The sequence below is a fragment of the Theropithecus gelada genome, chromosome 14 (assembly GCF_003255815.1).
Source record: "Theropithecus gelada isolate Dixy chromosome 14, Tgel_1.0, whole genome shotgun sequence".
NCBI classification, from domain to species: Eukaryota; Metazoa; Chordata; class Mammalia; order Primates; family Cercopithecidae; genus Theropithecus; species Theropithecus gelada.
Genome location: NC_037682.1, coordinates 99,028,894 through 99,052,254, shown reverse-complemented (window position 1 = coordinate 99,052,254; position 23,361 = coordinate 99,028,894). Strand labels below are relative to the sequence as shown.

The 23,361-nt window shown below is 35.8% G+C and overlaps 1 protein-coding gene across 1 annotated transcript in view; it reads left to right on the top strand.

Moving 5' to 3' along the window:
* CWF19L2 (CWF19 like 2, cell cycle control (S. pombe)) overlaps window positions 1–20,242 on the top strand; it is a 116,331-nt gene extending 96,089 nt beyond the window's left edge. Inside the window, exons 15-18 of the mRNA XM_025358338.1 lie at window positions 8,854–9,009; window positions 11,681–11,761; window positions 16,579–16,680; window positions 19,544–20,242. Coding sequence (XP_025214123.1) covers window positions 8,854–9,009; window positions 11,681–11,761; window positions 16,579–16,680; window positions 19,544–19,687 — 483 coding nt within the window. The 3' untranslated portion in view covers window positions 19,688–20,242. The remainder of the gene's footprint in view (window positions 1–8,853; window positions 9,010–11,680; window positions 11,762–16,578; window positions 16,681–19,543) is intronic.
* Window positions 20,243–23,361: the final 3,119 nt, after the last annotated feature.

Genomic DNA, 23,361 nt, shown 5'->3' with positions numbered 1-23,361 from the left:
TATATAGCGTATTTCTTATTGAGTATGGAGAACATCATGCTTTTGGTAGAGTTGATCAAACTCAAATTATTCCATTAAACTCGTATTTGTAAATTAAAATGTTCTATATATATGTATGTGTATAGAGAGAGAGAGAAAGAGGAGAAGTACTTAAATGTGTGTGTATCCTCCTTGGAGCTATTAGTATGAGGTTTATATATTTTATAATACAGAACCATTCTTGCAACACTAATTTAGTATTTTTTCAGTATTTGTTTATAATTCATGACATTTTGAGTCTGCCTTCTTCGCTGTTCTCCAGATAAATCTAGAACAGTCATCCAATAATTAAGCCAGAAAGGGAGTATGAACAAACATGAAGTAAGGATGTTTGTGAGGTAATTTTTGGATTATTTAAACATGTATTATTATTGCTGTTGCTTTCTATGTACATCTTTTCTTTGAAAAAGTTTGGGTTACAAATATATAGTTCCACTCTGTTAACAATTTTCCTTTTTCTAGTATATAAGGTTATCTTCTCACTCTAGGACTAGATATTGAAATAAGTAACAATAAAGTTTTTTTAATAAATAAAAGTTTGTAAGCATAGTAACAAGTAACAAAATAGAGACATTCTGAAAAGCTGTCATAATACCAAATTTGTATTTTTTCCTATTTGATTCTGTTTTTTAGTTTTTTTGTGTGCAAGTAACACTAGGCATGTGAAGGTATCGATGAGTGGAAACCATGTGGGAAGGAGACACAAGGCATGCCTCCTCTTCCCAGTCAGGATAGTATCAGTGGAAGCCTAATGGGAACCTAGAACTCACATCTGCTACCCAGCAGTAATGAGTCGCCTCTGCCATTTTTGAGTGTCAACAGAGGCCAAGTTGGGAACCTGAACTTCCATCCCCATATGGCAGTAATGAGGTAGTATCTCTCTTTCTTCTGATGGAGCAGTATTAGGAAAAGCCGTATAAAATGGAAAATTTAAACAAGATCCAGTCTCTTAATTCTCAAAATGTTCAGATTTCAATTGAAAATTACTTATAGAGACAATCTCAACTAGGATGGAAAAGGTAATCAGTAGACACCAAGATAACAGACACATCCTAATTATCTGACAAAGATTTTAAAGCAGCCCTCATAAAAATGCTTCAACAAGCAATTAGGAAAATACAACAAACGCTATAAGGAAAATACGATTTGAATGACAGCATATTTCTCACTAGAAACCATGGAGGCCAGAAGGAAGTAACACATTTCTCAAGTGCTGAAAGAAAATAACTGTCAAGCAAGAATTCTGTTTCTAGTGAAAATATCCTTCAGGAATATGGGAGAAAATCAAGACATTGTTAGGTGATGGAAAGAGAAATTGTCATCAGCAGAGCTATCCTAAAAGAATAGCTAAAGGAAGTTCTTTAATCTGAGAGGAAATGATAAAAGAAAAAATGCTGGAAAATCAGGAAGGAGGAAAGAAGTTTTGACTAAAGAAGAGGAGAAGCTAATATGATAGAAGCAGAGACTGAAATGTTGCAGCCACTAGCCAAGAAATGCTGGCAGCCCCCAGAAACTTTTTTTGAGATGGAGTCTTACTCTCACCCAAGCTGGAGGGCAGTGGCATGATCTTGGCTCACTGCAACCTCTGCCTTCTGGGTTCAAGTGATTCTTGTGCCTCAGCTTCCTGAGTAGCTGGCACTACAGGCATGCATCACCACACCTGGCTAATTTTTGTATTTTTTGTAGAGACGGGGTTTCACCATGTTGTCCAGGCTGGTCTTGAACTCCTGACCTCAGGTGATAAGCCTGCCTCGGCCTCCCAAACTGCTGGGATTACAAGCGTGAACCACGGCGCCTGGTGTCTCATGTGTTTTCAAATGTATGTAGAGAAAGTATTTAAGACAATTCTAACTGAGGGAGAGTAAAGGGACATAAAGAGACATAAGGTGTCTATATTTTATTTGCATTGGTAAAGTGGCCCCAGTAGACTGCAATTAAATATATATGTATGTATATGTAATGCCTTAAAGCAACTCTTAGAACCACTTTAAAAACTGTACAAATTGACAGACTGTGAAACACTACTGATAAATCAAAATGGAATTCTAAAAATGTTCAAGTAACCATCAGAAGGCAGGAGAAAGGAACCAGAAAAACAATAGAAAGAACAAACAGAAAACAAAAAAATAAAAGTAGAATATCTCTACTATATCAATAAACAGTATATCAGTTAAAAGATAGTTTGGTAGAGGGGATTTCATAGCTCAACTATATGCTGTCTGCAAGAACTCGTTTCAAATGTAATAATACCACAAGTAGAATAATATAAAAGGATGGAAATATATATATTATGCAGCCATTAATGAAAACAAAGCATTTATGCCAGATAGAGTAGACTTCAGAGCAGAGGAAATTACCAAAGAAGAGAGAGACATTACATAATGGTGAAAGGGTCAATCCACCAAGAAGACATAGCAGTCCTAAATGTGCATACGCCAACACTGAGGCACAAAATGTGTAAAACAAAACTGAATGAACTGAAAGAAAAAATGGACAAATTCATAATTATTGTTAGAGACTTCAGCACCTCCCCCCATTTTAACAATTGATGCAACAACCAGACTGAAAATCATCAAGGATATAAAAGAACTTAAAAATGCCATTGCATGAGTTTCCTGTTGTTTCTGTAACAAATTACCATAGAGTTAGTGCCTTAAAACTATAGAAGTGTATTTTCTTATGGTTCTGGAGGTCAGTTTCCAAACGAGTCTTACGGGGCTAAAATCAAGGTATCGACTAGACTGGTTCCTTCTGGAGACTCTGGAAGAGAATCTATTCCTTACCTCTTCTAGTTTCTAGGGGATGGCAGCATTTCTTGGCTTGTGGCTGCATCATTTCAGTCTCTGCTTCTGTCATCATATTGCCTTCTCCTCTTCTTTAGTCACAACTTGCTCTGCCTCCCTCTTATAAAGAAACTTTTAATTACATTTAAGATATACCCAGGCAATCCAGGATAATCTTCCTGTCTCAAGATTCTTAATTATATCTGAAAAATCTCTTATGCCTTATATGGTAATGTTGTTAGGTTCTTGGAAATAGGACCTGGATATCTTTGGGGGCCATTAGTCAGCCTACTATAACCATCAGTCAGCAGGATTTAATCAATATTTGTATAACACTCCACTCAACAATATTAGAAAACATTTTTTTCAGAGCATAGACTCTTATCTTGCCACAAAACTAACCTCAACAAATTTGAAACAATTGAAATCATACAGAGTGCATTCTCTAACCACAGTGGAATCAAACTAGAAATTAATAACAGAATGATAATAGAAAATTTTCCAAATACTTGGAAATTAAATAGTACATTTCAATAGAGCTTAAAAAGAAGTTTCAGGAGAAATTTAAAAAAATAATAATCGAATTGAATTACAGTGAAATTACAACATGTTAAGATTTATGAGGCACAGCTAAGTGAGTGCCAAGATAGAAATTGATAGCACTAAGTACTTACAGAAAAGAGGAAAAACCTTCACCTCAAGAACCTGGAAAAAGGAGAGCAAAGTATATCCAAAGCAAGCAAAAGGACAGAAATAATAAAGATAAGAGCAGAAATCTATGAAATTGAAAATAGAAAAATCATAGAGAAAATCAATGAAATGGAAGTTGGGGTTTTAAAAAAGATAATAAACTTCCAGCAAGACCAACAAAGAAAAAAAATTGAGAAAAAACAAGTTACCAATATCAGAAATAAAACAGTATTAGTATAGATTTTCATCAAAAAGATAACAAGGGAATAATATGAACAACTCTGGATGTAATGGATCATTTCCTTGAAATGCAAACGGTTACAACACACTCAATATGAAATGGACAATTTGAACAATGTTTTAACTAATAAGAGAGTGGACTTCATAATGTAAAACTTCTAAAAAATTAAATCTCCAAACCCAGATGGTTTCATTGGAGAATTTTATGAAACTTTTAAAGAATTGACACCAATTTTATATAATTTCTTGAGGAAAGAACACTTTCCAATTCATTCGTATTGGGAGTTTGTATTATCCTGATACCATGAGTTAGTGTTATCCTCATAGCACAAGACAGTTAAATAAAATAACTACAGCTCAATATCCTTTGTGAATAGAGGTGTAAAACTTATTAACAAAATATTAGCAAATAGAGTTTGGCAATATATAAAAACAATAACACACTATGTCCAAGTGGGGCTTATACCACATATGCAAGACTGGTTCAATATTAGGTAATAAATCATTATAATCCACCGTGTTCATATCAATCAGTGAAGAAGAAGCAGCATTTGATGAAATTCCTACTCATTTATGATAAAAACTCTCAGAATCAAAGATTAAAGAGTGCCTGAAGGAAGCTTATCTAAAGCTTATTCTCTCCATAAGGCACATCACATCACAGTGTTGTGTTAAGGAACACCAAATGGTACTTCAGTAATGTGCTTAGGGTCCAGTTTGAATAGAGAAATCAACAACAAAAAGCACAAATATGTGGAAATATGGCACTAAATAGACCCTGAAGAGCACACGTGTTTACGTTGAGAATTGAAACAGGGCAGACCATTGCTTTGTTCAACTTTGGTTGGGAATGTGTATGTCAGGTGACTCAACTGTTTCACCACTCTGCAGTTGCCTGTGAAAGATCTCAAAAATGACATGAGAATTGATTTGGAAGGCAAATTTGTAAATATGGAATCCACAAGTACTGAGGATGGACTAAGGTACAAATCTAACAAAACATGTCCATGTTTTGTATGCTACAAACTACAAAACACTGATAAGAGAAATTTCAAAAATAAAGTAAATGTAGATATACCATGTTTATGGATTAGGAGAGTCAACATAGTAAAGATGACAGTCTTTCTCAAATTGATATACTAGTTTAACACAATTTTTATCAAAATCCCAGCAAGACTTTTTATAGGTATAGATAGAATTATTGTAAACTTTATATGGAAAGGCAAAGGAATCAAAATAGTGAAAACGATTTTGAAGAAGAATAAAGTTGCAAGAATCAGCCTTACCTGATTACTGGAGATACATAATAAGCAAGATTATTACATATCTACAGTAATCAAGATTATGTGATACTGGTGAAGGGATAGACATATAGATTAATTAAACCAAATAGAGAACCCAGAAATAGACACAACCAAATATTCTTAACTGAATTTGACAAAGGTGCAAAAGCAATTCAGTGGAAAAGGGATAGCCTTTTCAGTAAATGGTGCTGGAGCAATTGGACATGCATAGCAAAAACTGAGTATCAGCTTAAACCTCATACCTTATATAAATATTAACTCAAAACGGAACACAACCCTCCGTTGTATAGTGGAGCCCAGCACTCCAGTGTAAAGTGCAAAACTATAAAACTTTTGGGGAAAAAACAAGATAAAATTGTCAAGATCTTGGGTACACAGAGTTCTTTGACTTGACACCAAAAGTATAATCCATGGAAACAAAAATTGATAAATTGAGCTTTGTCAAATTAAAAACTTTTGTTCTGCAAAATACTCTGATATGAAGATGAAAAGACAAATTATAGACTAGGAGAAAATATTTGCAAACCACATACCTGATAATGGATTTGTATATAGAATATGTAAAGAATATTTTTATATCTAGAATGTCAAAAGAGTGAAAACAAACAGTCCAGTTAGAAAATTGGCCGAGCACGGTGCCTCACACCTGTAGTCCCAGCACTTTGGGAATTCGAGGCGGGTGGATCACCTCAGGTCAGCAGTTGGAGACCAGCCTGGCCAACATGGCGAAACCTCGACTCTACTAAAAGTACAAAAATTAGCCGGGTGTGGTGGTGCACGCCTGTAATCCCAGCTATTCGGGGGGCTAAGGTGAGAGAATCACCTGAACCTGGGAGGCAAAGTCTGCAGTGAGTTGAGATCGCACCACTGCACTCCAACCTGGGTGACAGAGCGAGACTCCGTCTCAGGAAAAAAAAAAAAGGATAAATGACATGAAGAAACATTTTGCCGAAGAGGATATGTATTAATAGATGGCAAATAAGCATATAAAAATGCTGTTAGGAAAATACAAATTAAAATCACAGTGATAAATTAGACCTATCAAAATATCAAATAAAACACATTGACAACCCCAGATGCTGGCCAGGATATGGAGAAACAGAATTGCTCTTCTGTTGTTGGTAGAAATGTAAAATAGTCTGACCACTTTGGAAAACAGTTTGGCAGTTTTTTAAAATATGAAATATGCAACTATCATAGGACTGAACCCTTGCACTTCTTAGCATTTATTCCAGAGAAATGGAGTTATATTTCCCCAAAAACCTGTGCACAAATATTCATAGCAGCTTTATTTGTAATAACTAAAAACTGGAAATATCCCAGATATTCTGTAAAGGTGAATGGTTAAACATACTGGGTACATCCATTTCAGGAATACACTCAGCAATGAAAAAGAATGAATTGTTGATACATGAAACAACCTGGGTAGATCTCCAGAGAATATGCTGATTGAAAAAAGCCTGATGGCTACTATTAAAAAGTCAAAAAACAACAGATGCTGGTGAGGTTGTAGAGAAAAAGGAATGCTTATACACTATTTGTGGGAGTGTAAATTTGTTCAACCATTGTGGAAAACAGTGTGACAGTTCCTCAAAGAGGCAGAAATACCATTTGACCCAGCAATTCCATTACTGGGTGTATACCCAGAGGAATATAATTCATTCTGTTATAAAGATACATGCACACGTATGTTCATTGCAGCACTGTTCACAATAGCAAACACATGGAATCAACCTAAATGCCCATAAATGATAGATTGGTTAAAAAAAATGTGGTACATATACACCGTGGAATAGTATGCAGCCATAAAAAGGAATGAGATCATGTCCTTTGCAGGGACACGGATGGAGTTGGAAGCCATTATCCTCAGCAAGCTTATGCCAGAACAGAAAACCACACACCACATGTTCTCACTTATAAACGGGAGCTAAATGATGAGAACACCTGGACACATGGTGGTGAGGAACAACACACACTGGAGCCTGTCGGTGGGTGGGAGGTGGGAGGAGGGAGAGCATTAGGAAGAATAGCTGATGGGTTACTAGGCTTAATACCTAGGTAATGGGATGATCTGTGCAGCAGACCACCATGGCACATGTTTACCTATGTAACAAACATGCACATCCTGCACATGTGACATTGAACTTAAAATTTAACAGTTGAAGAAAAAAAAAAGCCTACCTCAAAAGATTATATGGTTCTATTTATGTAACATTCTTGAAATGTCAGAATTAAAGAAACCAGGAACACATTAAGGGTGAAGGCAGAAGAAGGGGGAATGGGGACTGGGTAGGGTGTGGAATGACTGTGACAGTAAAAGGGTAACAGGAGCTGGCCATGGTGGCACGCATCTTTAGTCCCAGCTACTCAGGTGGCTAATGGGGGGCGACTGCTTGAGCCTGATTATGAGGTTGTAGTATGCTGTGATTGCACCTGTGAATAGCACTGGTACTTCAGCCTGGGCAACACAGCATAACCACATCTGTAAAAATAAAAGAAGAAGAGGAAATAAAAGGGTAACAGACAAGATCTTTATGGATGGTGTTGGAATTGCTCTCAATGTTGACTGTATCAGTGCCAATATCCTGGTTGTGATATTATAGTATAGTTTTATAAGATGTTACCTTTGGGGAAACTGAGTAAAGGGTACATGGAATCTCTCTGTATTATTTCTTTTAACTACATGTGATCTGTAATTACCTCAAAACAAAATGTTTAAACAAAATATTAAAAAGTTATAAATCAAGCTGACGAATCTAAATAAAATACATTTTGTCTTTCTACTTGAATATACTTTCATAACATCTTACAAGGCCAACTTTAGCTTGGAATTCTTAGCCACCTTGATCTTGAACTCCTGATCTCAGGTGACCTACCCACCTCGGCCTCCCAAAGTGCTGGGATTACCCACTGCGCCCATCCAGAATTCTTAGACACCTTGAGGGGTTCACAGTAAGACATGGTGATGTGGACAGAACTGGGCTCTGGCATCCAGCCTTCAGCCTGCTCCCCTTTCTTTCAATCCCTAGCTCCATCCTGTATTATAAGGGGTGTCATGTGAATGCATGCAGACATCCTGGACCACTCAGCTCCGTTCAGCCACCCTCTACAAACAGCTGCCCCTTAGGCCTAGGAGTGTGAAATACACACACACAAAGACAACTGATTATATGTGTATGTACAGTTGTATATAGTTGTATAATAATGGTTAGTTCCTTGGGAAGAGAAAACCCTATTTTCAACTTTAGTGTATTTGGCTTTCATATACTTTATAGGACTTCATTATATGTGAAAATAGAGGACTACCTGAATATGCAAGATTATTAGTGATGGGTCAGCAGAAATAGGGAACCAACAAATGCAGATGCTATGAGCATAGGAAAACAATTGGGAGTGAATTCTCATGTATTTCTGAGTTTAAGGATGCCCATCTGCTCAGAGTACCTCTTTTGGCTTATGGATGTTTTCCTATGATTGTTCTGGCAGTTCTTCATATTTTACCACCTAAATTTGATTTTTATCTCTTCTTTCTCTCATTTTACTGAAACTATTTCTAATATATACATAGTGGGTTTCAGTTTTTTAAAAGAATCTTGCTTAAACATATGAAATTATATAGTAGATTTAGAAAGTAAAGCAACTATAACATTGCAGAGTTTAGATATTACTATTTATTTATTTTTCATTTTACAGGGATGTGTACTTTTTTATTAAAGTTTTCATATTTCAAATCTCTTGAAAATGCGTTATTTTGAATCACCTTTGAGTGTTTTCTTTACGTAGTTCTTTTGTTTCAGATGTTCAGAAAATCATTGGTAAAGATGTTTGAAGATAAAGGATTAGACTGCATCTTTTTGGAAACTAATATGGGCATGAAGAAACAGTACCACATGGTTTATGAATGCATTCCTCTCCCCAAGGAAGTGGGCGACATGGCTCCCATCTATTTTAAGGTATTTATAAGTAGTCTTTGCATATATGCTTATTTTTTGCTACAGTGCTATTTTACAAATATTGTTGTCTTGATTAATGTATTTTTCTCCTATATACTTACATCAAAATTTATATAAAGAAATGAAATAGGCCAGGCACAGTGCCTCACTTGGGAAGCCGAGGTGGGCAGATCACCTGAGGTCAGGAGTTCAAGACCAGCCTGGCCAACATGGTAAAACCCCATCTCCACTAAAAATACAAAAATTAACTGGGCATGGTGGTGGGCACCTGTAATCCCAGCTACTCGGGAGGCCGAGGCAGGAGAATCACTTCAACCTGGGAGGTGGAGGCTGCAGTAAGCTGTGATCGCACCACTGCACTCCAACCTGGGCAACAGAGCGAGACCCTGTCTCAAAAAAAAAAAAAAAAAAGAAAGAAAGAAATGGAAGCACAAAATACTCTGCTGTATAAATTTCTCTCAGAAGAAATTTTTGATTTTGACCTTTTTAAAAGCATGCTTATTTGGGCGTATGAATATACTATCAAATGGTAACTTATAATAATTTCCCATTTCTCAGATGAAATCATTATTTTACTTTGAGGTACTTTCAAGTCAAAATTATAGTCACAACTCTAGAAAACTGATTACTGAAATACACTAGAGCCAAAGATAACAACAACAAATAGTACACATTACAATGCTGAGGCAAGTTATTGCTGTAAGTTTTAGCATTTAATATTTCATGCTATTTGTAAAAAGGAAAATTTCTAACCATGATATGCAATTTTGGACATACGATAATGGCTAGAGGTCATAACCAACGAAGTGTCATTTACGGTATTCAGAGAGCTTTTATAAAATAGCATGTGTTTGATCCTGACCTGAATACATTGTAATTTATAGACTAATATAGATGTGTAAATGTAGAACCATATATGAAATAGCAACACGTCCAAAGATAAAGGAAAGTAGTGTTTTGTGAGCTGGTATAAGAAGATTGCATATAAAATGTTTAGACAGCATGGAATGATAAAATTTATTAATATGAACTGTAAGTTCCAAGAAAAAGAATTATAAAATCTGTTAAGATTTATGAATTGGTAAAATTCTACTTTCTTTCTAGAAATCTTTAAAGACAACCTGATTATTTGATGTGAAAAATTATGCTATTAAGGTATAAGAGAATAAGCCAGATAATCCCAAAGACCCATGCCAGTCCTGTGTTGACCAAACTTAGTTGAAAAGAGATTATTATACTTTTCTTTTCAGAGTGCTTAATTTTGTACTTCCTCAGTAGAGTCCTAGATGATTGTGACTAGAGTCATTTGAGGAATGTGACCTAACATAGAGCAGCCACTTTTGCTCATATGGGATGACAGAAATGTCATCTCTTAGAATGGTGTATCACTTTAACACACTAAACCTTTTTTTTTTTTTTTTTTTTTTTTTTTTTGAGACAGAGTCTTGCTGTGTCTCCAGGATGGAGTGCAGTGGCCTGATCTTTGCTCACTGCAACTTCAAGCAAGTCTCCTGCCTCAGTCTCCTGAGTAGCTGGGACTACAGGCATGCGCCACTACGCCCAACTAATTTTTGTATTTTTAGTAGAGATGGGGTTTCACCGTGTTGGCCAGGATGATCTCGATCTCTTGATCTCGTGATCTGCCTGCCTCAGCCTCCCAAAGTGCTGGGATTACAGGCATGAGCCACCACACCTGGCCTACACTAAACCTTTTATGTGATCATTGAAGACGCTTTTATATTGAATGTGCTGTGTATTACAGTGTCAACCCAAGCAACTGGTACCTTTTAAATAGGGAATAACGCTGTATCTGTTCTATTTAAATTGAACTTATTATTATTTTATCTTTAAAATTTGCTTTGTTAATAACAGTACTGTAAAAATATGAGGTTATTTTATATTTATCACTCTGGCTTTTCTTTTTTTTAAATATTTATTTACCATAAATAGTAATTACATTGTTTAGCATAGGAAGTCTTATTCCATGTATATGTATTTTCTCCCTGCATTTAAAACAATTCTTGTTTTTTAAATTACAAATTGACAAATTGTAGTTATATAAATTCTGACATCAAAAAGTTAAAATGTGTGAGGGGTAAATAAAAGCGTTGAGTTGCATGCAATCAAAGTTAAGTTGCTATCTGTTTGAAATAGACTTATGCTTCCTGCACTTTTAAAAAATTGGCTTTATTTTCTAGAGCACATTTTTTCCTGTATTTTTACTTCTTCATTATATGAGCAGAAATAGTTCAAGTCCTTGGTTGCCAGAAAGCATGTAAATTACTCTGTTGCCTTTTGGAAGAAGAGCAGTAAAACTAAATGAATTTATTTAGTAATCTTTATGAATGCAGTGCTATAGATTGAAATTTATGATCACAAATTATGTTTCATATTAAATTGATTGGTCTTATTAAGGATTGTCATGTAAAGTTGAGCTCGTTAGTACAACAGTTAATGAGTAAAAGAGTATTATCTTTGGCTAACGGTAGGATTTTAAAAATTTAAGAAGTTCGTATTTTAAATATCTAAAATTAAAGCCTTAATCAGTTCAGAATAATGGCCTACTATGTATAATATACCCCATAATTAATTTGTTATATTACTTGTTATAAACTGTCTCTTTTTATTTCTTACATGTTCTTTTTTCACTTAACAAATGGATGTTTCTTAGAAAGCCATAATGGAATCTGATGAAGAGTGGTCCATGAACAAGAAGTTGATAGATCTCTCTTCCAAGGATATCAGAAAGTCTGTAAGTATCATTTTTTTCCTGGTAAAAGAAATTACCCTAGTGCTCAGGATGTTTATTAATTTCCATGTCTTGGTTGAGAAAGGGACCATTTGGTTGAGTGACTGAAGGCAAAATTACTAATTTCACAAATGAAGAAGTTATTTTTATCCTACCTGGTCTAGAAAATGCTTATTTGTTTGTAGAGGGTTTTTATTTGTTCACATGAATGTTTCTTCCTGAAACATTCCTTTGGCCTTCTGCCACTGTAGTCCCTGTAATTGGCTATGGCAGCTATTAGAATCTGCCGTTGAGAACTCCTGTGGTGAGCTTCCTAGCCCCTGTGGGACAAGTGGTGAGAAGGGCCTTCTTGGAATATAGTGTTCTGCAATTATACTGAGAGAAAAATTTTCCTAGAGGTTCCATTTTAAATTTGGAACTCATTTTCTTTTTCTTATACAAAGGTTCACTATTATGTTCCTATAAAACTATAAAATAGTAGCTGAGTTAGATTGTGGGTTCATTTGGAGACTTGCCTAATCATACCTCATAGTTGAATCTTTATTTGTAGATCAACTTTTATGTACAAGGTACACATAAGTTGAGCATGTCTGGTAATGATTTTTTCTCTTTTCTAGAAATACAAATTAAATGGAATAGAGATTTAATAGAAATGTGGTTCCTTTTTGTTTTTCTATTCAAAAAGTAGTTTATTTACAAATATTTATTGTGTGCCTAATATTTACCAGGCACTGTTCAAGATGCTTTTGGTACATAGTGGAACAAAACAGAAAGATTCCAGACTTGATGGAGCTTATAGTCTAGTCCTGGGGTTGGCAACTCAAGCCCTGCACCCTAAACCCAGTCTTCTGCCTGTTTGTGTAAATGCACTTTTATTGGAACACAACCACACTCATTTGCTTATGTATTGCGTATGGCTGCTTTCATGGTACAAGGGCAGATTTGAGTAGTCCCTGCAAAGAACGTATGACCTGCAAAGCCTAAAATATTTTATTATGTGGTCGTTTTCAGAAAAAGTTTGCCAGTCCCTATTCTAATAGGTGTCTCTGGAATACTTCTCCCCCATTTCTTCTTTTGGAAAGCCAGACTCCTGTTACATGTCACATAACTAATAGGATTCCTTATTACACTTATTATATTCTAGTCAAAAGATTCCATTTTATTACATTATTCAAGATACATGGTTTTATTTTAGAGGTAAAACATTGTCTATAATCATTTTCTCTTCTCTGCTGGTGAATTGGGCCAGACAACATATTAAAAAACAACGTAGAACAAAACAGAAACTCTAAATGTACTGTTTACTTCCCTCCTTTATGTGCCTATAGAAAAAGGCATTTAATGTACATACATCTTTTGTGCTAGGTTTTTCACTTCTCATGTTATAATTTCTCTTGCTGTTAAGTATTCTTTCACAACACAATTTTAATGACGGTTGAAAATATTTCAAAGGAGAAAAAATTTGATGTATTAGTCCTCATTTTCTATATTGTATATACATTTTCTTACTGGTGAACTATCTAGTAACTTATTATTTGTTTCTTTTTTAAAAGCTCAGTGAGTGCCTGTATTAAGTAGCCAGGAGGTCTTAATATTTTTACTTAACATTATGAAACATAGGAAACACAGATCCTGTAAAAATGGCAGTTGTATATTCAACCTTAAAGCATTTCAAAGATAGCAGCAATTGCCTTTATTAAGGCATCACTTAGTATTATATCTGAGACTAGCTGAGGTTCACTGTCAATGAAGGATGAACCAGATAACCTCTTGAGATCCCTTTTACCTTTTTTTTTTTTTTAGACGGAGTCTCACTCTGTCGCCCAGTGACGATCACTCCACCTCCTAGGTTCAAGCGATTCTCTTGCCTCTGCCTCCCGAGTAGCTGGGAGTACAGGTGTGCACCACCACGCCTGGCTAATTTCTGTATTTTTCGTAGAGATGGGGTTTCACCATGTTGGTCAGGCTGATCTTGAACTCCTGACCTCGTGATCTGCCCGCCTCCCCCTCCCAAAGTGCCGGGAATACAGGTGTGAGCCACTGTGCCCAGCCCCCATTAGCTTTAAGATTTTATAATTATGTGGATGGAAGTGAGAATGAGAAGAGTATATAAGAATTATTCCAAAGGAGGTCACTTTTTAGTTAATAAGCTTTCCATTATCTTTTCAAAAATTAATAAAAATATTTTTGAACACGAAGTTAACAATACTGAGTTATTTTAACATTATTATTACATCTGAAAGAAACTTATTGTACTTTTTTTGAAAACTTTATGTCCTTAATAATTTCATGAAATATTTTGCCTGCATCCTTGAGGGTGGGGTGGTTTTTTTTCACTGTGTAAATTCTTGGCTTATAATAGAGGTTCAGGTATATGTAATCCATTCTGATTTTTACAAATTTATGTTTTTCTTTGCTATACGAAGGTAAGCTTCTCTTTATCCGCCCATTTTGTTCATTTTCTCTGGCCCATTTGCTTTCTTTTCAGTGTAATGTGAAGTTCATGGAAATAAACAGGAAAAACAGATCTGAGTGTTCAATGCAGAAGAATTGCATGATAATAAGTAACTGTCAAGCAATCATTTTTCACAAGGCTGTTTTAGTGAGATTGCATGAGAATTCTTTCTGAACTTTAAAAAATATAGGTATTTTAAGTTTAATTTTGTGATAACTATAGCAATAGAAAAAACATCCAACATTTAGAAATTGATGTTGTAAACTAAGGAAAGCACTTCTCACGAAAATGTGGGTTTACCAGAGGCCTTCAAACTCAAGGATACTTATAAGAAGTCAGGAGTAACATCTGGAATAAAAGTGAAAAATCCAAATACTTCTATTTTTCTACCATAAATGAAAAGTTTTGCTTTAGTTCTGTCAGTGCCTTTAAAGAGTGGTGCCAGAGTTCCAAATGCATTTCCTCTGACTGGCCAGTGCAGAAAAAAGTGCTAAATGTACATACACTTTGATACTAGAGCTTTTGCAATGCCTGCTAACAACTCTTCTAGCAAGCAGCAGGTTGTACCTTTTGCAGCCTGCAGGGAGAGAATAGAGAAGCTTGTGGCAGCAGTTGCCTTTTGTGTGAAAGTAGTAGTGTGTTCATTGTGCCATCTTGGCATATATGCCATAGGTTGTTGAGCCTTGGCATGTATATTGGTTTCCTATTGCTGCTGTAAGAAATTACCACAAACATATTGGCCTAGAACACCACAGATTTCTCTTAAAAATCTGGTGATCGCAAGTGCAAAGTGGGTTTCTTTGGGCTAAAATCAAGGCGTCAGCAGGCCTGCATTCCTTCTGGAGGCTCTAGAAAGAATCCTTTCATTTGCCTTTTCTAGCTCTTAGAAGCCACATGCATTCCATGGCTTATGGCCCCTTCCTTCCTTTTCAAAGCCAAGAGTGTAGTATCTTCCATCTTTCTCTGACTCTGACCTTCCTATCTCTCTCTTATTAGTGTCCTTATGATTACATTGGGCCTATTTGGAAAACGCAGGAAAATCCCCTCATTTCAAGATCCTTAATAATATCTACAAAGTCCCTTTTGTCACCTAAGGCAGTATATTCTTGGCAAATTGGGGACTAGGGCATTTCTTCATGTTTTTCATGAGACTCAGAGATGTTAATTAACTTGTCTGGGATAACACACTTACAAGAATCAGAGTTGCAATTGGAGCCTTGTCTGCCTCATTTATTTTGCTTTTTCCTAATAGTCAAGGTCATAACATCATTATTATATTTAAATATGTGGAAATATAGAAAAATTAAAGCCACAAATGGTAACCCATTTCTCTGTATTTAATGTTATATACTATTTCGTGAACAGATTTTTACTTGTGCTTTTTAAATAACATGAACAACTTTATAAGCCCTAATTTTAGTTGCCTTAGATTTCAAGGTGACCACTCTCCACTATACCATACTGTGCCCTCCCACGTTGTACCTTTTAAAGGACACAATACGCAATTTGTATAATTAAGTAGGACCGTGTGATTCAGTGCTCAAATAAGTAAGTGCAGACTATATGAGGGGGTTAGAGAGGAGAAATGTTGCTATAAATTGACCTACTTGGATAATTTCTAGTGGCAAAGTTTGGGCTTTGAAGCAAAACTTGCAAGGACACGGAATTTACTTACTTGATAGAGAAAACAAGAATTTATGGCTTTTCCTAGTCATGAGATAGTTTAAAATGTGTGTGTCTGTGTGTGTGTGTGTGTGTGTATAGAGAGAGAAAGAGAGGGAGGGAAGGAAGGAGTAAGGAAGGGAGAGAAAAAGACAGTAGGGATTTAATCCTGGAGATATTTTGAAATAAGACTGGTAAACTAAGTGTTGCTGTATCCACCTCACTAGCTCATAAAAAATTATGATTGTTTTTATATAATTTATCTTTGATAAATATGTAACTGTAAAGATTCAGGGAGAGCTATAAGTATGTGGCCAGGTCCCTCTTGCTGTTCTGCATTGTGATTAGAATACAAGAAGGCATATACTTCTTCTCTATTTGTGTAGTCTAAGGGAAGTTATTCTGCATTTGCATTTTTTAAAAGTGTAGTTTTCCCCCTTGGTTTTCCCCAAGGACAGCAAAATAGTTGGATTTGATTATAATTCATAGATAATGATGAACTATCTGGCTGAAAGGCTACCAAAATGAGATATTTTACTCAGAAAGTTAGGTCATTGTTTAAATATCTCTAGAATTGGAAATTCGTTTTATACATTTGTTTTGAGGAATGCTTAAGATTACTGTCCTTCCAAAGAAGGGAGGGATTAAATATAACTTTCTGGTTTCATACTACATTTCATTTGTGATTTGTCTGTTTATTTAGGTACCCAGAGGGTTACCTTACTTCTCTGTGGATTTTGGCCTTCACGGAGGGTTTGCTCATGTCATTGAAGATCAGCACAAATTCCCTCATTACTTTGGAAAGGTATGCTCACAAATTTGATAAAATCCCAGAGTTAGCAATTTGGTAACATTTTTCTTTTGAAGGGAAATAAAAACTTTGGGCACAGTATACAAAGAAGTTGGTGAGTACTGCTCCACCCAGTTTTTAGAGAGAGAATACCTAGCAACTATAAATAAAAATATCCCGGAATGTATATAACAGAGCCAGGAATGTTACTTTGGAACCAAACATTTCTTGACAGTGTCAACAATTACTATAATGGTTGTTTTTGGAGGCAGCCAGGCTTGTGTTGAGAATGATGATAATTGCTAAAACTTATTAAGGGCTTACACTGTGCCAGCTACTGAGCTAAGCATTCATTTAATGCTCACAATAATCCTATTGTATGGATATTATTATAAATTTCACTTTACAAATGAAGAAACTGAGCTACAGAGAGATTAGGTAACTTGCCCAGGGTAATGCGCTCGTAAGTGACAGAACTAGGGGTGCATATAGTCAAGGTTGAACTAGAGAACAAGTTTTCTCGTTTTCGTTTATAATTAAGCAAGGTGTAGTCCAAGAAGAACACATGACTCATTTTATGCTGATAGTTTCTGGGCAGATATTAGCATACAGATCTTTTGATCCACTGCCACAGATGCCTTCTTATATTCTGTGGTGTATAGTCTTTAAATTAAAGTATACAAAGTATCTCAGAATTTTATTACTTGCTATCAGGAAGTGGAGTAAAGTTAATGCAGTAACTGAAACAGTTAAAAGTAATCTGGGCAATGATAGTTTTAGAAGTGAACCTTTCATCTAGTGTAGATCAGGCCTTTCCACTCGTATTTATCCCTATGTAGTCAGGCCCTCTAAAAAAGAGGGGCCTTAATGAGTTCTGCTTGGGATTCCCTGTTTTCCACCCTGCTCCCCACTTTCATCTCCTGCAGAGGACCATCTTCTGCAATGAGTAGAAATGTCTCAAGAGGAATCTCAACTCCAGAGGTTTGACTCAACATTTTTTAATGCGCTTGATCTTAATGGTTTAACCAGCGTAACAAAGTTACATGCATCTTTGAACTGTTGCAACATGTTACAGAAAGTTGTTTGAGAGGTGTTCAGAATTTTTTTTTAACTAGAAGGAAATGTTTTCCCACTGTTCTGAAAAATCCTGTTGTTACTCAATAGAGCTTTATAACTAGAAACTCTATGGCTGGATTTATTAAAAACAAAAACAAAATAAAAAAACTTGGTCCTAGAAAAAAGAAAGTAAAATACCCAGTTTTTAAAAGTTGTATATATTAAACTGGGAGATTGCCCTCTCTTCACATATTATTCATGCATTCTGGTTTATATGATACAGTTTTGGAGTTAAAAGTAAATTTTCTCTGTCAGCATTGTGTCACTGAGCCATTTTCCTCAAAATTTGCTTTTTAAGAAATAGCCTGTGGGCTCGAGACCTCCCTGCAGTCTGCTACTGAAGCAGTTGTTCAGAGAGCTAGAAGAGATTAGGGGGGCACCGTTTCCATGAACAGCTGCTTTGATAACAGAACAAGAGTCAAGCTTATATGGTACAGATAAGACAAACCTTGGTATTTTATAGACAATTTTAGGTAAACTTTTATAAGCTAGGCTTTCTTAAACTACATTGTTTATTTGGACCAATGCTGAGAAGCTCTCAAACTAAATCTAAATTTGCCCCATTTCTCTTTTCTACTATCTCTGTTGACCCCTTTATTTCCCTTCCCTGATGATAGGAGATTCCCTTTTCCATGAAGCATCTCTTGGTCTATCCAACAACTAGATTTTTGTTTTGTTTTGTTTTTGAGTCTCCAAATGGTCTGCTTTGGCACTTACCTTCTACTTTATGAGACAGTCTGTTGCACAGCTGGATTATTACAGCTCCCACCACAGCTCCAGATTCTATTCTGTCTGAAGACAACTGTGTGTTATCTCTGTATCCCCTACAACATAAATGCCATTTGCTTCTGCATAGTAGGTCCCCAAGTAAGATGAAGAACCTGCATCTGAAAGATGATGTGCTTTGTGCAGGATCTCACCACACAATCCAGTGGAGCTAGACTGACTATGCAGAATTTGATCCTTAGTCTGTTTTTTGTTGTTGTTGTTGTTTTGTTTTTTGTGTTTTTTTTTTCTTTGTTACCATACTGCCCTCCCTCTAAGCATGTAAGCATTAGGAGTCTCCCCGATGTCTTTCTTACATGGATACTCACATGACTAAATTTGATTTATTTCTATAGCTAACAGCACAGGAAGAGGATCATGAAGGAAATCAAAAATAATATGCAGATAACCAAAAAGCCATTTATTACAGGACTTGAGAATGTGATTTTTTAAATGAAAGTAATATATAATTTTTAATTCTATCAATAGGTTTACTTAGACTAGTATTACAATAGGATTTTGTTTCCTGAAAAAAAGATTTCCTGCTAATAGTGGAAGAAACTAATTTATAAATATACTTGGTAGCAGAGAGAGAACATTAGCCTGGGTTTCACCTGCAGTTGAGCAATAAAGTTAATAATTGCTACAAGTTGATTAACATTTTTGCAGAATTGTTTACTGGAGCCTCTAATAGAGATCAAATTAATTAAATTTCACTTTTTCTGCCTCCCCTTTGTTACCATCTAGTAGATGTGCTAATAAGCAACAAAATGGACAAATTGCTTGATAGGAGGTGCGGCTATCTTGGACTCTTAGAATCACACGGTTTGCATAGTTAGAATTAATTGAAAACATTTTTTTAACTTCAACTAGTATTTATGCTTGAACATTGTCATGGAGAACTACTTGTTATATTTTATAGCAGAATAAACAGAAGTAGTTTATGTTTTCATTATTTATACATGCTTGTGTTTGTGCTTTTCTCTTTCTTTAAAAGGAAATCATAGGTGGGATGCTGGATATAGAACCAAGACTTTGGAGGAAAGGCATCCGAGAAAGCTTTGAGGATCAGAGGAAAAAAGCACTGCAGTTTGCTCAATGGTGGAGGCCATATGACTTCACCAAAAGTAAAAGCTGTTGAGGTGTACCTTCCATTTTAAAATTTCTCTTCAGATCCCGTTCAGTTTTATTTCCACTGCATCTAATGAAGCAACTGACCCTCAGGTCACAGGCAGAGAGTCACAGCAGCAGACTGCTCTGGGTCTGTGACAGCTGCACATCAGGAGATTGTGTTATTTTTTTCCTCACCTGCTTCTATGGACTTCATTTTAGTCATCATGGAGTAAAAACATGTATTCGATGATCTGCTCACATTCCTGCTCTCTACTTACTTCTTGATATTCCAAATTGTTCAGTTAATTTAGAGAAGGCCTTTTCTGAAGGGATATCTAGAAAGCATAGGAAATCCTTGGTTCAGAGGGAAGTGGGTCTGCTTCATGGTCGTTAAGTCTATTATCTGGCTTCTTTTGCATTTTTAAAAATAAGACTTGATTTAATTTTAATTTCATAGGATTTTATAGAAAAGCTCTTAATTTTCTACTAGCAGTATATAGTATCACTTCTATTCTTTTTGTTAAAGGAAAAGGAAATGTCCCCCAAGTATTAAAGAATTAAATGATACTGAAAATATGTATGATTCAAATTTGTTTTTCTTTCTGGATTTTTAAATAGTATCTTTGAATTTTGATGGTTCTAAAAGTAACTTCCAAATAACACATTTTAGGGTTGTTTGGGGTTTGCATGAAAGTTAAAATTTGTAGCTAAATCATTGGTTTTGAGTTGTACTGATTGTCTTAAAATCTTAAGTAATGAGAGTTTTTATCTTTTTGTTTTGTTTTTATTTATTGAGACAGAGTCTGGCTTTGTCACCCATGCTGAAGTGCAGTGGCCCAATCATAGCTCACTGTAGCCTTGAACTCCTAGTCTCAAACTATCCTCCTGTTTCAGCTTCCCAAAGTGCTGGGATTGCAGGTGTGAATGCCTGAATGAGAGTATGGGGCATTCTGTTGTCCCTTACTTGATCCAAGGGACGTAATTTTTATTTGTTCTCAACTCACACCATAGTCATTTTTTGTAAGTATAGGGTTTTTATGTTTTGAGTGCTCCTACTTTTTTTTTTTTTAAATGGAAATTATTGTTGTAGTAACTTTTTTTTCAGCTATTGGCTTTTTGGAAGCTGAACCTTTTTGTATGAAATGTTGGATACCTAGATTCAGTGTGAGGTATACTCCAGTGTAACTTACAGCTCTACACATTGTTTTTTCTCTTTTTTAAATTATATTTTAAGTTCTGGGGTACATGTGCAGAACGTGCAGTTTTGTTAAATAGGTGTACACATGCCATGGTCGTTTGCTGCACCCATGAACCCGTCATCTACATGAGGTATTTCGCCTAATGCTATCCCTCCCCTAGCCCCCCAACCCCCTGACGGGCCCCGGTGTATAATGTTCCCCTCCCTGTGTCCATGTGTTCTCCTTGTTCAGCTCCACCTTATTAGTGAGAACATGTGTTGTTTGATATTCTGTTCTTGTGATAGTTTGCTGAGAATGATGGTTTCCGGCTTCATCCATGTCTCCACGTTTTATGTTAGTATCTCATTACTTCCTTAATATGTTAAAAAAGTTTGTGTTCTGTCTGTAGTTTTTTTTTTAAATTTCATAAATAAGTTGAAGTTTAATGTTTTCAGTTTTTGAATATTTGCAACGTACACTTAGGCATGTATATCAAGTAGATGTTTGACAGTATTTTATTGATTGCTATTTTAGAACTCGACTTTGCTCCCAAATCTTGAATCAGTAACACTAATTTATTCAATCAACAAATTAACAAACATTTGTTTGTAGAGCACTGTGTTATGTGCTGGTAATGCAAAAATGAAAAGTACTTCCTATACCTTAAATTATTTTATAATGTAGTGGAAAAAGAGATATGTACGTAAATAATTACAGCACAATGTGGTAAGTTCTCAAGTGAGATATGTGCCAAGTATATTTGAGTACAGTGCTAAAGGACTATTTCACATCTCCCCTCTCTTCATTCTGAGATTATGACCATGCTTCCTATTTTACTGCGAAAATAGAAGCAAATAGAAGGAAATTTGTAGCACGTCTTGTCAGTATACCTGCATGCATACCTATGAACTCTACTTTTTCTCTTCCTAATTCCAGATAAATTTTTTTTGTTGTTCTTATCTAGGACCAATACACTCATTTATGTGCTGGATTTTATCCCTTCTCAACAACTAAATTGCCTCTTCTCTCTGTATTATTATTTTTTTCTCTTCTTTGCAGGATTATTCTTATTAGCATGCAAAAATATTTTTATAATATATCAACAGCAAATCTTGGCATTGCATCTCCCCTCTAGTGCTTTCTGCAGTTGACAGGAAACTCATTTTTTAAAAGTCTGTTTTATCTTCCTCCATTCTAATTCTGTTCTCAGTGCAGTGAGGATGAAGTCGAACTTCATCCTCATTATTCTACTAAACTCTTCAGGTCAAGGTCATTGGTGACTTTCCACGCTAGCAAATCCAGAATTAATGCTCAGTGTTCGTCTTTATCTATCAGCATATCCGTGACATACTTGATCATTTCCCCTTTATGAAACACTTTCTTTACTTTGATTCTAGAACACTTTCTTATTTATTCTTCTTTCTTACTAGTTGTATTCTCTCAGTCTCCTTTGCTGGTTCCTCTTCATCTCCTCAGCCTCTAAATGTTGAAATGCCTACTTTCAAACCTTATTTTTTATCCATTGCACTCACTTTCTAGGTGATCTAGAAATACCATTTTTAAGTTGGCTTACAACAAATACTTCAGTGTCTTTAATATGCCAGTCACTGTTCTGCATGTAAGGGATACATTAGTGAATAAAAATTCCCTGCCTTAGTGGCTTATGGTAATAGCCATTTTATTATATCTAGTGTTTTATAGGTGAGGCATTTGATAAGGGCTCAGCTGGATGATATGCCTCTGCTTCATGGTGTCTGGGGCCTCAGCTAGAGTGGTTTAAACATCTGGAGATGACTGAAGCTATATGTCTAGGGCCTCTGTTCTCCATAAGGTATATGTTGGTGTAGAATATTCAACATGGCTCCTTCACTCACATGTCTGGTGCCTGGGCTAGAATGACTGGAGCAGCTAGGGACTAGCTAGTATGATTTTCTCCATATAGAGCAATTTCATGGCTGTTGGACTTGCTATATGGCTTTGGCTTCTGCCAGAACAACCATTCCAAAGGACAGTTCCAAGACATAAGAGGTAGAAGGTGCCATCTTGGGGCCTGGGCCCAGATAGTGTCACAGTGTCATTTTTTTCTGTGTGTCAGAGTTGTCACAGAGCCCATGTATTTTCAAGAAGTGAGGTCATAATTCTACCTCTTGAGAGAAGGAGTGTAAACACCAGTTTACCCTCTGGCCACAAATTTATATTTCTCCCACATGAAAATATATTCAGATCCTCTCAAGAAAATTTCATCCCAGTCAGTCATTAGGCTTAGGCTTGAGGTTTAGGTCTCTTCTGAAGCAGACCCAGATGGAGATGAAACTACTCAGGTGTACTTCCACTCAGTCTGAAGATTTGTGAACTTAAGAGACATAAGATCTGCACCCCCTCCACACACTCACTCATCAAACACAATAGTAAGAGAAGCATGCATTAAGTGCAGTAGGCACACTGATGGAAAAGTAAGAAAATAGGAGGACTATAGCAGTCACTGTTCACTAGAAATTTTAAAATTAAGCATATATTGCCAGTT